The following is a 16,682-nucleotide window of genomic DNA, read 5'->3' on the forward strand; positions in this document are numbered from 1 at the left end:
CAGATTTTTACTCTCCATAATACAATCATTACAAGGAAAAACATCTTGACTTAAAAGACTTGATTATAAATAAGTTTGTTTGTTACGTACTGACCATTAGAGTCGTACTCATTACACGACAGATGAGGGGTAATTCAAATCTTGATTATTGAACTTCTTCATCGACTACGCCAAATGTTCCTGTTCTACCTGTCAAGCTTCATCGATTATTTTCCAAAGTCACTTTGCTTTTTTCCTGTGGAATATTTTGTCGTAATCAGTGAAACTATATTCCTCATTTGTTGACACAGCTTCAAGAAGCCAAATGAGATTCACTATTAGATTCAATGATATTTTACCTTATTGACGCTTTGTGTGTTTTTTCAGATTAGGGCAGCTTGTGGTTGAAACTGATTTATTTGGGTTTCAACATATTTTTTTCGTTTTCCAAGATCCATCAGCCAGAGATAAAAAATCTGTTACTTTGAAGCGACAAAAATCTCCATGTCACTCAAAATGACAAAGCTCATCTCTTCTGATTGGGCGAAGTCATGATAACAAAAGACATTTGTTTGTACATCTTCTGCTGGAAAAATCCTTACTTTAATTTCTAGTAAATGCTCAAGAGATAGCAGAAACATATATGATTTTCTCGAACTTCAACTAGCGTTTCCTAATATGACTCGTAACCAGTTCGTGTAAAGCTTATTGTTGAAGCATCTGAAAATGGAACTTTTAACGGGTGATGATCAACTGTATTGCCAAACATGCGCCAAACTAACTGACTATAAGAAAACAAGTATAGCTGAGGCACCAGTCAATCTAATAAGAACACTGATGATCTTAAAACATGACTCAACCTCTGACGGAAGCACTAAACTCTTCGAAGGTTCGAATGAACACGAATGAACACGAAGATGAACACTTCAATTTAACTGACCACTATTATAATCTTCATGTAGTCATTATTTACTGTGGTTCTTGCGTTGAATCTGGTCAAAGACGAAACGGACTGGTTTCAGTTTGACGATAGTCGTGTCACTAAGTGTTCTGGCGATACAGTGAATCTAGTGGAGCCTCTGAAGACACCCTACATTTTGTTTTATGAAAGAGAGGACATTGGCAGATGAAGATCTTAGATGATGTGGTGCTGCGGGTTTTTTCGGTTTCTCCTGCAGCTGAAAAAGCCAATGCGCCACTGGAATCAATGAAGTCGCCTCGGAGCGCCAATTAATTTTTTTCGTTTCATAATTTGATGATTTGTATTATACCACTTGTATGTAATAATATAAATTTATTGAATAATTCATTGTATATAAAACTGGGCTGAAGATGAACGAAAACCAATTTTCATTTATAATAAAAGATGTCCAATACTCTGGATTGAAATATCCTCCAAATTAAGTGTTCTACATTTCTCACAAGCTCACCCATCATTATAAAGTAAAGGTGGATGACCTTTAATTGTTCAAATTACATTTAATATCCTGGGTTCTAACTCGATTAAGATCCTCGTCTGATATACAGCTGCCCATATAGTATTAACACACTTATTGTATCGACTAATTAACTAATTGAATAATTTCAGGTTAGGGCTCAGTACGTGATATGTAAGAAATTAAAAGTAGCGCTCCTAACGTATCCCGAATCTATGAAAACAGCATGCGAAATAGGTCCAATGTGCCTTAGGAGATTCGCGCCATACGCACCGTGAGTATGCAATTTTTGAAAAAGTTTTAGGTAATCATTCCACCTGGTGATATGAGTTCATTTTCACAAAAACATGGTAAGGAAAAAAAAAGAAAGCAATCCACCCCAAAGCCCGAAACAACTAATTCAATTTGCTTCCTTAATCTAGGTTCAAATCAAGTCAGGACTTTTCTGATACTATTTCAATCACCAAAATTCCACTTTGATACCGAGAGAAAAAAGTTATAGGGGCGAGCCTTTGATAAGCCACCATATATACAGAAACTTCTTAAAATAATTTTCAGTTTTCATTAAAAAAAACTCTCGATTAGTACTACTAAGCAAATATGGTAATACTAAGTTAAATAAACTGAAAACTATTTCTTTTAATCCCAGTATTTTCTCAAGATGAATTTTGAAATTCTCCAAACAATATTGAAGCTTGATCATGGTGTATACGCTTTCAGGGCCGATGTCTAACAATTTGTCGGATGTTTCTGGGCTCAATAGCCGTGGTCTACAAATTTTAATATTTGACGTTTCGTTCGCTACTGCGGCAGGCAAAGGCAATGCGGCCACGGTCGGAGTGATCGTATTCTAATACGGCGTCGTATTCTAATCAAACAAGTTGGGGTTCAGTTCCCTGACTTTTGCAACTCGCTGCCTATTTTCAGGCTTGGAACGGTCGAGAATCCTGATTTTCGACGCCGGATTCATCGATGAAACTTGGTTCTTCTCTAGAGCCTTTGGTGTTACTCAGTAACCTCACCTCGTGGATATGCGATTCCTTTTGAAGCGGGCCCTGACTAAAGGAATTTCATGAGTTTCAGCAATTCTGAAACTCCACGATTTCAGGTCTTTATAGTCTGCCATATGGTAGGCAACAAAACACAAAGATTCTCCCGATAATTGAAAAAGGGTCGGACCAATCAGGTAAAAGAGCAGTGTGCCAAATGTACCAGGACCATTTTCGTTTACGCATCGCAACAGGGTAGATCACTTGGACCGTTGCCGCATCTCGTTTGACAATGTCTGCCGCAGTAGCAGACAAAGTGTCAGGTGTAAAAACCTGCAGGCCGAGGCTAATAAACCCGGAAACATCCGAGTTAGAGATTGTTTTCAAGTTTAGTCGAAGTAAACGATATTGTGCACATTTAAAGTTGGCGGCACTCAAAGGCCAAAAAACCCATACATTGAAATTAATCGGCTGAGAACTAGTCCACGTGGAATGTAGAATTGGCGATTTGTATTGAATCATTTTTACTAACCAAGTTTTATAATTGGTTGAAGAGTCATAAAATTTAATTTGAAGTCATGTTACGGTGATGATTAGAAATCGGGGAATGTGGGGATGGTTATCGCCGTCGTGTTCAGTTCAGGAACTGATCGTGATTTGACTGTTGAAATTCGATATTGGTGCAGTTATAATTACTTAAAGTTTCTGTTATCTATTTGAAATGTGGCGTCCTTGGACAAGTACTAATAGTAATAACGAGTGTGATAGCAACGCAGACTTTTCCAGTGTAGTGGTTCCAATAGCGATGGTGAACAATGCGAAAAAGAGATACCAGTGAATAAGATTCGGATGTATTTGAATATTGAAACACAGAGAGTATGTTTCAATGTATATAAGAATCTATATCTCAAGTTTGGTTTCGAAGGAAATAAACTATTACAAGCAACATCACATTTGACCGAAATTTCTCTCTCAACTGTACGTAAAATAGTCAAAAACAAACCTCATGAACGCAAGACGCGATGTGATACAGGATTACCAAAACCTTTAGATGTTCATCTAATGAAATCATTAAAGAAAACAAAATACGAATATTACAAAAGCAATATGAGATTCCCACAACTGAAATCATAAGGAAGAAATTGAATACTTCCGGCCATAACTTGAGCTGTTGTGACAAAACTTTTCAGAATTGGATAAAGAAACCAGGATTTTGATTTAAAATAATAAACAAACGTCAAGCAGTTATGGAAAGCAGAAGAATAGTGGAATTGCGTAACAAATACTTAAATATAGACAAAAACAACGGCAAATTTTCTATTTGGACGAAACATGGTATGACACTCACGACACAGTTACGGAAGGGTGAACTGATGGTTCGAGAATGTGTACGCCTAACATACATGCAAACAAAGGATTGCGACTAATCGGTTTGAAAACACATCGATCCTAAATTTGGATGCGAAAAGTGTAATATTTTTTGACAACGATTCCTATCATTCGCGACCGCTCATCAAAGTACCGAATAAAAATTCGAGGAAAGATGAAATACAAAGTTTTTTAATGAATAACAATTTGTATTCTGAAGATTACTATACCAAAAACCAACTACTTGAAGTTTTACAGACAAAAACATTTGAAAAAGTGTTTGCTCTTGAGAGTGTTGCTGAAAAGTATAGAAACACCATACTGAGACTTTCCCCCAATTTTTGTGTTCTCAATCCCATCAAGTTGATTTGGGGAAAATTGAAACAAAGCATCAGGCGTAAAAACAATTTTCCAAAATTTGATAAGAAGGTGATAGAGCTAATTAAAGAAGAAGTATCTAATATTACCAAAGAAGACTGGCAGAAAAGGATTAAAAAAGTGATTTTTGTTGAAAAAGACTATATGGAGATTAGACACTTCCATATTAATGGTGGAAATAAATTCATTATTGATTCAAATGACAGTGATAGTGAAACAGAGAATATGGAAGAGGAATTATCAGAAGATTTTGAAAAAATTTAGTGAAGTGTTTTTGAAGCGATCGAATGTATATATATGTGAGTAAGTAGTATTCAAGTATTTTCAATTATCACTCTGTTATTTGAATCCCTACTTTCCCACTCACCTATATAAACCAATTATGTATTATATATATATTTTTATTATATATATTATATAGTTTGGGAAAGAAAGTTTTTGGCTTTCTACTTCTCCATCTTGATACTAAAAAAGGGATGAGGGAATCTTCCAAAGAAAGGAAGGAAGTAATCAATTTGAAAATAAGTAACTCTATAAATTGATTACTTCCTTCCTTTCTTTGGAAGATTCCCTCATCTTTTTTTTGTATCAAGATGGAGTAGTAGAAAGCCAAAAACTTTCTTTTTCAAAAAGTAATCACTTCAAAAAAATATAACCCCTTCAATTCATTATATAGTTATTGTGATTCTTATATAATCAGAAATGATATTGAATAACGAAATCAATTAGCTCCTAACTATATAATTAAAGGGGAGTTGTTGAAATGTAGGTTGCACTATATCGTTAACTTGAACTATATAAGAGCAGTCGGCCGAATGCACCAGGATTATTATCGTTTGCACATCGCAGAAAGGTAGATCACTGGGACCGTTGCCGCATCTCTTTTGATAATGTCTGCCGCAGTAGCAGACGAAATGTCAGGTGTAAAAACCTGTAGACCAAGGTTGATAAACCCAGAAACATCCGGGTTAAGTATCTGTTTAACATTCTAATACTGATTCTCCGACCTTGTCCAACTGGTTTGAGCATATTTCAATAATATTTCTGAGATGATCTATCGACACACATACGGTTTAACCACTCAACTGATATTCCGTGACATCGGATATATTTATGAATACTTCATTTTATTTCAGGGGAATAACAAACTTTTTTCTAATATTTTACCAGATGGGAATATGTTGCGTATACGTAGTGTTCGTAGGAGTCAACATTAAAGCAGTGGGAGACGAGTATACTTCAACGAAAATCTCGCTCACGTTGTATATTCTGATGTTCTTCATACCTTTCGTCCTGATCATATGTATCAGGAACCTCAAGTTGCTGGCACCGTTTTCTATAGTGGCCAATATCATCACTTTGGTTACATTTGGTGTTGTTGGATACTACGTTTGTCAAAATCTGCCGTCCTTTACTAGTCTGCCATCGTTTGGAACATTGTTCAACTATCCTTTGTATTTCGGAACTACGTTATTTTCTCTACAGGCTGTCGGTGTGGTGAGTATTCGTGACTTTTCAGAATTTCAATATTCGATGTGATATACGAGGTCTGTTCACAAGTAAGGTGAAGGTTCAAGTTTTGCGGGCTAAGGACTTTTTATTTCTTCATGTTAATATAATTGAACATATGTTCACAGATTCAGCGTTTTAGTATGTTTAGGTTAGATTAGGTTAGGTTAGGTTAGGTGCATTTATTTAATGTCCCCCCCCTTTTATTTTTTGAACAGGTCAACTCAAAAAACTGAAATTTGGAATAATGAAATTATTAAAATGAATACTTTATTTTGAAGTGAAATTGACACATTTTGAAGCTCCTGACGAATACTTCACAATCCTGGAATATGAAGTCAGTTTCTTCACCTACTACAAAACGGCGGAACAGTTGATAATTTCTTGAAGACAAACACATTAATATTCATATTTCTAGAAATATTCCTTTTTATCTGCCATATGGCAATTCCAAGTTAAGTTATTTTTTGTTTATAAAAACTTCAAAAAATGTCAGTACGACAATGAACATCATTGTTCAGTTAGAATATTCTCATATAAAGGGTTTTTCAATTGGCGTGGGTAGATTTTGGCGCCCCGTGGCGGCCATTTTGTTTTGGTGGCATCTGTCAAATCTTTTGTTTATTATTCAGTTGTTTATGCCAAATCACGATTGAACAGCACGTCCAAATGATAAAACTTTATTATCAAAATGAGTGTTCGTTAACGCCAACATTGCGCGAATTGCGCCCATTTTACGGAAGACGTGGTGGCCCTTCACAGTCGACTCTTCAAAGTTTGGTGGCCAAATTTGAGACGACCGGTTCAGTAAACAATCAGCCAACACCCGTACGTTCAAGGAACGCAAGATCGGCCGAGAACATCGCCGCGGTCCGTCAAAGTGTACAGCAGAACCCGAGGCAGTCTATTCCTCGCCGTGCACTAGAACTCGGCCTTTCGCAGACTTCAACTTGGTGAATTTTGCGTCGGGACTTGGGCCTACACCCGTACAAGATCCAACTGACCCAAGAGCTCAAAGTTCATGACCATAGACAACGCCGTTTGTTCGCTGACTGGGCTTCGAATCGTTTGGAAGAGGACCCCAATTTTGGCCGAAAAATCATCTTCAGTAACGAGGCGCATTTTTCGATGAATGGCTGTGTTAACAAGCAAAATTGCCGTATACGGGCCGTATACGGACCCACGCGAGGATCACCAGGTGATAATGCATCCTCAAAAAGTTACCGTTTGGTGTGGATTTTGGGCCGGCGGCGTAATTGGTCCGTACTTTGTTTAAAACGACGTTAGTAAGGCGGTCACCGTCAACAGCGAGCGCTACAGAACGATGATAACTAATTTCTTATGGCCCACATTGAACCATATGGACCTAGACGACATGTGGTTCCAACAGGACGACGCTACGTGCCACATAGCAAACGCCACGATTGACATTTTGCATGAACGATATGAGGGTAAGGTTATCTCTCGCAGGGGTGATGTGAATTGGCCACCAAGGTCATGCGATTTCACCCCGCTAGACTTTTTCCTGTGGGGTTTCTTGAAGTCGCAGGTCTATGCAAATAAACCACAACCGACCGATGCCCTAAAGGTGAACATAACACAGGCCATCGCTCAAATTCAGCCGGATCTATGCGGAAGAGTCATTGAAAATTGGACCACTCGGATCCGTGCCACCGTAAGAAGCCGAGGCGGGCATTTGAATGATGTCATATTCCACACTAAATGGCATACATGCGCCTTTCAAATAAAAGAACAATTTTGTTAATACCTCACACACAGCTTGTTTTATTCCATTTCAACATCCACCCTCCCTTATTGAAAAACCCTTTAGTTTTCGGTTTTATTAGTAGAAAGGTACCACGTCAACAATCTCTAAAATGGTCAATTCTCGTCTATTGGAAGAAAAAATTGAAGCGATTTTTATTTACGATGAGACGCGTAACTTTCACGAGACCGAAAGGATTTTCAATGAACGTTTTATGAATCGTCCTATCTGTAGAAAATATTTAAGGGAACATCTATCCAAATTCACAACTACCGGTAGTGTACATAACAAAAAGCCCTCAGGTCATCCGTTCAGCAAGTGCAAATAATTGGTGAGATGGTAGTGAATCCTGAACAGTTTACAAATTCCGTCGCGAATGTTTGTGAGGTGTCTCCTTCTATTATGTGGAGACTTTTGGAGAGGAATTTATCATCCATACAAAATTAAAATGGTATACCAATTAATTGAAGATGACCCTAATTGATGAATGGAACCTATCTCCAAAATATTTGTTTTAGTGACGAATATACATTTTTTTAACGGCAGTTTTCACAGACAAAATTGCCCTTATTGGAGTGACATCAACCCTCACGTTTTCCGGGAAACGCATATTCAATATTCAGAAAAATTAACGTTTGGGCTGGAATATTGGAAAACCATATTGCAGGACCTCTATTTATTGATGAAAATTCAACAGAGGAGCTGTATTTGAATATGCTGGAAACTACTGTTGACCCTCTCATCACTGAAAGCTTCGAAGCGAATCCTAATGAATTCGATATGGATATTGTATTCCAAAAAGATGGAGCACCAACACATTACTCCAGACAAGTAAGAAACTATTTGGATACTACTTTTCCTGGTCGTTGTATTGGTCGTCGAGGTCCTACAGAATATCCAGCCCGCTCGCCAGATTTGACACCTTGGGACTTTTTATGGGGCTATTTGAAGCAAAAGGTGTACGAAATTGAACCTGCTTCAATATTGGATATACGGCAGAAAATAATAAATATTTGTAGAGATATTCATCTGTCAATTTCACTTCTCATTAAAGTATTCATGCATTAATTTCATTATTCTAAATTTCAATTTTTTGAGTGACCCGTTCAAAAAATAAAAGGGGGAGACATTAAAGAAATGCACTGTATGTTTTTTATTTTTTTTTTAATGCTATCCGATGTTAATTTTAATTTTCGAAAGTGAGCAGATACCAAAGAAAAAGAAAAGATATAAATCAAACTGACTGACGAAAAGGGAAAAATAGTCTAAAAACAGCTTTTGAAAAAAATACTGTTACTGTGTAAAATTCGCGAATAATAAAAAACTAATTTAAAAATAGGAAGAGCTTGTTGAAAAATTCTCATTTGAGTATTTTCGACTGGTATTATTAATAGATATTTTTTCAGGTCATTGCCTTAGAAAATAATATGGAAACGCCAAAAAAATTTCGGGGAGCATTTGGTGTCCTCAACGTCGGTATGGGTTTAGTCACAGCTATATATGTATTGATGGCAATGATGGGATATTGGAGATACGGAGATAAAATCCAGCCGAGTATCACTCTCAACTTTCCCCCTGAAGAAGCGTAAGTACACGTTTTGACGAAATAAGTAATTCATGTTCGAGATTATTGATGTTTTTTATTTCATATCGCTCAAACTATTGAATTTTGTTATATTTCATATTATTGGATTGAATTCTTTTTATTTTCTTAGTTCTTAAAAATTTACTACTTTTCGCGACGACAAAAATTACTGCTGTGTTAATGATGTAACGATATATGGAACAACGTTATTTATAATCTGATATATGCATCAAAATTGAACCAGGATCACCAACGGGATTTAAAAAAACAATGTGAATAACTTAAAAAACCATTCTGCAAATTTGTTGCTTTTTTTATTTCTGGAAGTAATAAAGACAGACGATTTCACAAACAGCGATAAAAAGTTATTTGTAATACTTTTTAGTTTTCGGAAGTAGACTGACCAACATTGTTATTATTTATGATCTAATATTGTATCAATTCATATTTCCAGGTTAGCACAAGCAATCAGAATACTATACTCGATAGCTATATTCATTTCCTATGGTCTACAAGGATACGTACCTGTACAAATTATTTGGACAAACTACATGATTCCTAGACTGGAAAACAGTAATAAAAAATTGATGTGGGAGTACATACTACGTGTCGCTTGTGTTATTCTTACATGTAAGTAAAGAATTCACAGTATACATGCTGTATACTGCATGATGCTGGTGTTATTACTTCCCTTCTGTATTACGTCCGTATTCATCTATTCGATTATATTGAAGGATTATAATCGACTAGTTGCTGCCCGCGGCATCGCCCGCGTAGAATTTGGTTTGTCTCATTAAGTTTTGTGACAATTTTAAACAAATAGTTACAATATTCTTTATCAACCCAAAACTTCAGGTTTCCAACTTCAAAACTGACGAAATTCAATACAATCTTCAAACCCCTATTTTCCCCTTGGGGCTGAAAATTCCCCATTCCCTTTCTTGATGCTAATTTACGCTATACAAAGAACCTACCTGCATATTTCAAGACTGTAGGTTCAGTAGCTTCGGCTGTACATTAATATAAGAGTGTCAGTCAATCAGTAGGCACCCACTTATACAATATTGAATAGCATCAGAAAAAAAACTGAAAGGATTAGAATGAAATACATTGGAATAACATATAGAGAAGGTTCCCACGATAACGCGTGTAAAAGATCGGGAACAGCTAGTATTGTATAAGTGGTTACCTATTGACTGACTGACACCCTTATATTAACGTACAGCCGAAGCTACTGAACCTAGAATCTTGAAATATGCAGGTAGATTCTTTGTATAGCGTAAATAAGCATCAAGAAAGGGAATAGCGGTTCAAATATTGTATTGAGTTTCGTCAGATTTAAAGTTGGAAACCTGAAGTTTTGGGTCGCATCGTCGCTCGTCGTCTTACAGTAGACACGACGCGACGCCTAATGGCTTACTGCGTTGCGTCAAGTTAATCTTGTGATAACTTTCAAACCATTCGTGCAAATTGCTTAGTGCAACAGATAAAGTTTATCTTTATTAAATACTTGAAACGACAATTGTATCAATTATCATAAGAATTCGACAGATATTCTAAAAGGGCATTGTGAAAAAAGTATCCAATTCAATTGTATTTATGACTCAGTGTTTTGCATAAAAAGGCTACCACATAAGAGGTAGATATACAGTACATTCCTTTAATGTCCCCCCCTTTAATTTTTTGAACAGGTCAACTCAAAAAAATTTAAATTTGGGAAGATGAAATTAATGCATGAATACTTTATTTTGAAGTGAAATTAACAGATAAAACTTTCAAAATGGCGACTGGACGCCATCTGGGGAAAAAACTCAAATTGAAAAGGGGATCTTGTGACACATCTCTTTGAAGCTCCTGACGAATGCTGCACAACCCTAGAATATAATATCAATATCTTCAGCTACTACAAAATGGCGGAACTTTTAATAATTGCCTGAATACATTGACATCTAACTACATAATATGAGGTAATAAGCTTGAGGTCAGTTCAGAAGATGCTCGAAATGGTTGCCTCAAACTTCTTGACATATGAACAGCCTATCCGATATTTCACGCCGAACATCTTGCAACACAGTAACGTCAATATCTTTACAAATAGTTATTATTCTCTGCCGTGTATCCATTATTGAAGCAGGTTCAGTTTCGTACATCTTTTGCTACGAATAGCCCCATAAAAAAAGTCCAAAAGTGTCAAATCTGGCGAGCGGGCTGGCCATTCTGTAGGACCTTGACGGTCAATTCAACAACTGGGTAAAGTAGCATCTAAATACTTGTGATATACTGTTTGGAACCTTTGGTGTAGTAATGAATATTACTGGAGTTTGTTCCCAACACCAAATCGTTATTTTTACACCTCGACACGTGTTTCGATCACCAAGTGATCATCTTCAAGAGGAAGATAAAACTAATAACTACTCAAAACTAAAGCTACTTATACTAATTAGGTACATCATACAGGTAGGTAATCAGTAATACCACCCATACAAGTGTACCACCCTAAATTAATTTTACAATTGGCCTTTCTATTATTTACAATATGTCCTTATGTATGTTTAAATGTTACAGCTATATATAGAACAATTTTCAGCTATATAGAATTAGTTTCACAATATTGCCTATCTAAATATATTTACAATGTGTCTTTTTGTAGTAATCAGTAAACCCAACAATATTATTTCAACAAGCTATATAGTACGATATTTGGTATTGGTCCGTTGTCGTTATTCATAATATTATTATGTTTACTTATTTCTACACTCTCATAGGCATCGAGTTGCCTGTTGTTATTAACTTGTCTAACTAATCTTAAAGAACTGAAGTCTATGGAATGGTTTTGTTGCAAAATATGATGGGCGACTGCTGATTTTTCAGGTCTTCCATATTTTAAGTGTGCTATGTGTTCCTTATATCTCACTTCAATAGATCTTTTTGTCTGTTCATAATATTTTGCATCACAGTCCTTACATTCAATTTCGTAAATTCCAGACTTTTCCGAATTCTCGACTTCGTCTTTTGGACTTCCCAAAAGGTTCTGCAGTGTATGACTTGTTTTAAAAACCACCTTCATACCTAGTTCCTTGAAAATCTTTCCAAAGTTCTTCGTATATTGGTGGTATGGAACTGAGATGTATTTATCTTGGTTTTTGTCCTTTCTGAAAGTCGAGATTTCGTTCATTCTTAACCTAAACTTCTTTTTCCTAATTATGTCATCTACAATACCCCTCGGGAAACCGTTAGTGGCAGCTATTTCCTGTATTGTACGTTTTTCTTTTGTGAACCTATCATGTGTTAGAGGGAAAGTCAAAAGACGATGCACCAAAAAATTCAACCCAGCACGTTTATGCTATCCACAGTGATGTGAACTGTCAGGAATATACCTGTACGTGCTTGTTTCTTTTCTAAATATATCGTATTCTAACCCTCCATCTTTGCTCCTCATTACCAAAACGTCAAGAAATGGTAGTTGTCCCTTATTTTCTACTTCATACGTGAATTTTATTGATGGACATTTATTATTTAAAAAGGGAACAAAGTCCTCGATATTCGATTTTTTGGTATCGAATACCGCGAAAATATCATCCACATACCTTAGCCAAATCCTAGGAAAATACTTTGACTTTTCTTTAGTTTCCATTTCGAATCTGCTCATGAACAGGTCTGCCAGGTAAGGGGACAGGGGATTTCCCATGGACGTTCCTTCCTGTTGTTCATAAAAGCAACCTTCTACCTGGAAACGATTTTGTTTCATACACAAATTCATAACATAACAATAACAACGAATTCATCGATTTCGATGTTATTGAAATTATTTTTCTCTAGTAGTTCCCTGAGGTATTGCAAGGTGGAATTGGGACGCTAGGAAATAATGAACTAACATCAAAAGAAACCAAAATCTCACCTTCTTGCAGAACCATGTTTTTTATATGTTGTATGAACTCTAAAGAATTTTTTATACTAAAACCTGGTTCCGCAATAGACAAGGTTTCAAATTCCTTAGTGAGCCACTTCGCTATTTGGTAGGTAGGAGCTCCAATAGCTGACACGATGGGGCGCATTGATTTTCCCGGTTTATGGATTTTTGGGAGGCAATATAGTTTGGAAACTTGTAACGATTTGGTGTTGGGAAAAAACTCCAGTAATATAGCATCTAAATAGTTTCTTACTTGCCTGGAGTAATCTGGTGGTGCTCTATCTTGTTGGAATACAATATCCATATCAAATTCATTAGGATTCGCTTCGATGATTTCAGTGATGAGAGGGTCAATAGTAGTTTCCAGCATATTCAAATACAGTTACCCTGTTGAATTTTGATCAATAAATAGAGGTCCTACAATATGGTTTCCCAATATTCCTGCCAAAACGTCAATTTTTTCTGGATATTGGGTATGTGTTTCCCGTAAAACGTGAGGGTTGGGTCACTCCAATAACGGCAATTTTGTCTGTGAACATTGCCGTTTAAAAAAAATGTACATTCGTCACTAAAACAAATATTGTGGACTCATTATGTACTGTTTGGAACCTTTGGTGTAGTAATGAATATTACTGGAGTTTTCTTCCAACACCAAAGGAAGATTAAAACTGTTTTAATCTTCCTCTCTGAAGATGATCACTTGGTGATCGAAACACGTGTCGAGGTGTTAAAAATAACGATTTGGTGTTGGGAAAAAACTCCAGTAATATTAAATATTGTGGAGATAGGTAGGATGTCTTGCAGTGGTTTCCGTAATGATTTCGCAGAATTCTGTTCTTCGATCAGGGTCATCATCAGTTAATTAGTGTGCCATTTTAATTTTGTATGGATGATACCTATTCCTCTTCAAAAGTCTTGACATAATAAAAAGAGATACCTCACAAACATTCGCTTTGGAATAAGTAGACTGTTCAGGATTAACTATCACAGTGCATTAAAGAAATGCACTGTATGATATTGCGGACTTTTATTTAGAACTATTCAAGATAAACAATCTCACGGTAACTTCGACGGTATAGGCAACGCCCTCCAAGATAGCCCTAAGGGAGCAAGAATTTTTTCGACTTACTTAAAATACTTATCGTTATATCAAGATCAAAATTACACAAAACCTTTGTAAATTGTAGCTTATATGTTATTCTGATGTACAAGCTGTATTTATGTAAAGTTTAATCCAAATCCGTTCAGTCGTTTAGGCGTGAAACGGTCACACTTACATACATTCATCCATCCTTACAAACTTTCACATTTATAATACTTGTATAGCTATAGATTCCACATTCATTTTGATATTCATTTCCACCCATATAATGCAATTTCTTTGACCACTAACCTAAATAAATGTTTTTTTCAGTTATCTTGGCTGTGACAGTTCCCCTCCTAGGTCTATTCATCTCCTTGGTAGGAGCATTTTGCCTTTCTGCCCTTGGCATCGCCTTTCCTGCTATCATTGAACTTTGTGCCTATTGGCCGGACAATCTGGGTCCAGGACGGTGGATTCTTTGGAAAGACATCGGACTCATTATTATAGGCATCATAGGTTTATTAGCAGGTAGCTATAGCTGCATCTATGAAATCGTAAGAACTCTAGCCTCAGGAAAAACGTGAAACATTAACATATCGCTGCAAGACAACCATAATAGTAATTGCTTCTCGTGCAGGGAGACAAAATATAGTTGTGTAGATTAGAATAAAAACGAAAATCAATGCCGAAGATTGAAAGCACATGCCAAAAAAGTAACTCTAATGAATTACAATAGTAACAGGCTATAGGTATCAGACAATTTTATTTATTTTGATTTTATCTTCATCGCGACAGTCAACAAGAGAAAAACCCATGGAATTTTTTCACTCTCCAGTTATATATTTTATTACCATAAACGATAAATTTCAGTGTTCAGTTGCTTGCTCAGGATTCAATATTACATATCCACGATTGTGTTGAAATCTGACATAAGCTATACTACTTGCTGGAGAATGACTCATAGTTCCATCTGTAGGTAGCAACAGACTCATTATTTATTATAGTATAGATAGGATTACGAGTTTCAGTACAAAATTTATCATGAATTGGCAATTACTCACAAGCATTGCTTCAATTAAAAAAAGTATTGTTCCAAATTGTTATATTGTAAAAATAAATACTGAATTGATAACAATGCCGTTTTGACTTGTTCCTAACCCATTTGTCCACATGAAACGACAGTAAAGATCTGTACAACCGGAAAATAAAAATAATGCCAGATATAAGGCCCTATATAAAACATCACAAATTCAAGGAAGAAACGATCAAATTCCTGGTGGATCTATAGGAACATTATTACCTATTAACCTAAGTACAAACAGCAGATACTATATTGAAGAAAAATTAGCACATGTCCAAAATATATGAAATATATTCATTAACCTCCAAATTTAGAACTAACTGAAAATTTATATAAAACGAGGATGTTATTGAATTTTAATTCACTTCATCAATTTAAAATTTGTTCCTTCATTCACTTCACCATGGTGTAATAATTTATAATAAGCTGCCAGCCAAGTTCAAAAATTTAAAGTTTGTTCTAATATATATATCTACTTTAAAAAAATACTCATGGGATGAATAGTATTTTTACATCTGACAAATTGTGGCGGCGTTTCCGTGAAACTGGCAGTCCAGCCGAACAACATCCAGGGCGAGGACGCGCTACAACTGCAGTTCAAGACCGATTTTTGGTCTTAACCGCAAGAAGACAACCGACAATCACAGCACCTGAGTTGGTTAACGTGTTGCAGCAGACGCACCAGGTAACCATTGGTCGTGATACTGTCAGAAATCGACTGCATGAAGCAGATCTCTACAACAGAAGGCCACTTAGATGTCCACCTTTGTCGAGAGGCAATCGCGGTAGAAGATTAGAGTGGTGTCAAGAACATCAAAACTGGGATGCAAATGATTGGGCCACAGTTTTGTTTACAGACGAATCCAGATTTGGATTTCATCCAGATTCTCGTCGAGTAAGACTGTGGAGACGACCTGGAAATAATGAACGTTTGAGACACGTCCAGGAAGTCCACACATACAGAGGTGGTACAGTAATGCTATGGGGCGGAATCATGATCGGCGGTAGAACCGATCTCGTTTTTCCAAATCGCTCCCTCACAGCTCGACAGTACCTCGACACCATTCTTCTACCTATCGTCCGTCCGTTTGATGGTGCTGTTGGTGAAAACTTCCACCTAATGCACGATAATGCTCGTCCACATGTCGCGCGTCTAGTGACTGACTGGCTCACCAACGAAGGAGTTGATGTATTGCCATGGCCAGCACAATCAACGGACCTGAATCCCATCGAGCATGTGTGGGACATGCTTCAACGAAGAATTACTCCGCATATGGGAAACATTCACACAACGTTTCAATTGAGAGAGCTTTTAATCGCTGAATGGGCAAATGTACCTCAACAAGACATTGACAATCTCATTTTGTCGATGCACGATAGATGTAGGGCCATAATAAACCAGCGTGGAGGCCATACTTTGTACTGATTCCAATTTTTTTTGTATTATGATTTTTTTTGGGGTGCCAAAGAAGAGCCATTTTTTTTTTAGTTTTGCTTATATGCGCACTCAGTATTTTTGACCATTTAATAAATTTTGTTGTAAGTTACATTCGTTTAATAATCACCCGTCAACTTTTTTTCCCTAAAGCGTTCTAAAA

At 36.4% G+C, this 16,682-nt stretch overlaps 1 protein-coding gene across 5 annotated transcripts in view; it reads left to right on the top strand.

Moving 5' to 3' along the window:
* The window catches only part of LOC111511806 (proton-coupled amino acid transporter-like protein acs), a 48,547-nt gene extending 33,409 nt beyond the window's left edge, over positions 1-15,138 (top strand). For all 5 annotated transcript variants that reach the window (XM_074172045.1, XM_023167826.2, XM_074172046.1 and 2 more), the window contains 5 exons: positions 1,568-1,689; positions 5,287-5,647; positions 8,831-9,009; positions 9,464-9,639; positions 14,334-15,138. In XM_074172045.1, coding sequence (XP_074028146.1) covers positions 1,568-1,689; positions 5,287-5,647; positions 8,831-9,009; positions 9,464-9,639; positions 14,334-14,587 — 1,092 coding nt within the window. In that variant the 3' untranslated portion in view covers positions 14,588-15,138. The remainder of the gene's footprint in view (positions 1-1,567; positions 1,690-5,286; positions 5,648-8,830; positions 9,010-9,463; positions 9,640-14,333) is intronic.
* The last annotated feature ends 1,544 nt before the right edge of the window (positions 15,139-16,682 follow it).

This window comes from Leptinotarsa decemlineata, unplaced genomic scaffold, assembly GCF_025532065.1.
Source record: "Leptinotarsa decemlineata unplaced genomic scaffold, Ldec_3_MD MMD2_tig00000035_RagTag_RagTag, whole genome shotgun sequence".
Classification (NCBI taxonomy): domain Eukaryota; kingdom Metazoa; phylum Arthropoda; class Insecta; order Coleoptera; family Chrysomelidae; genus Leptinotarsa; species Leptinotarsa decemlineata.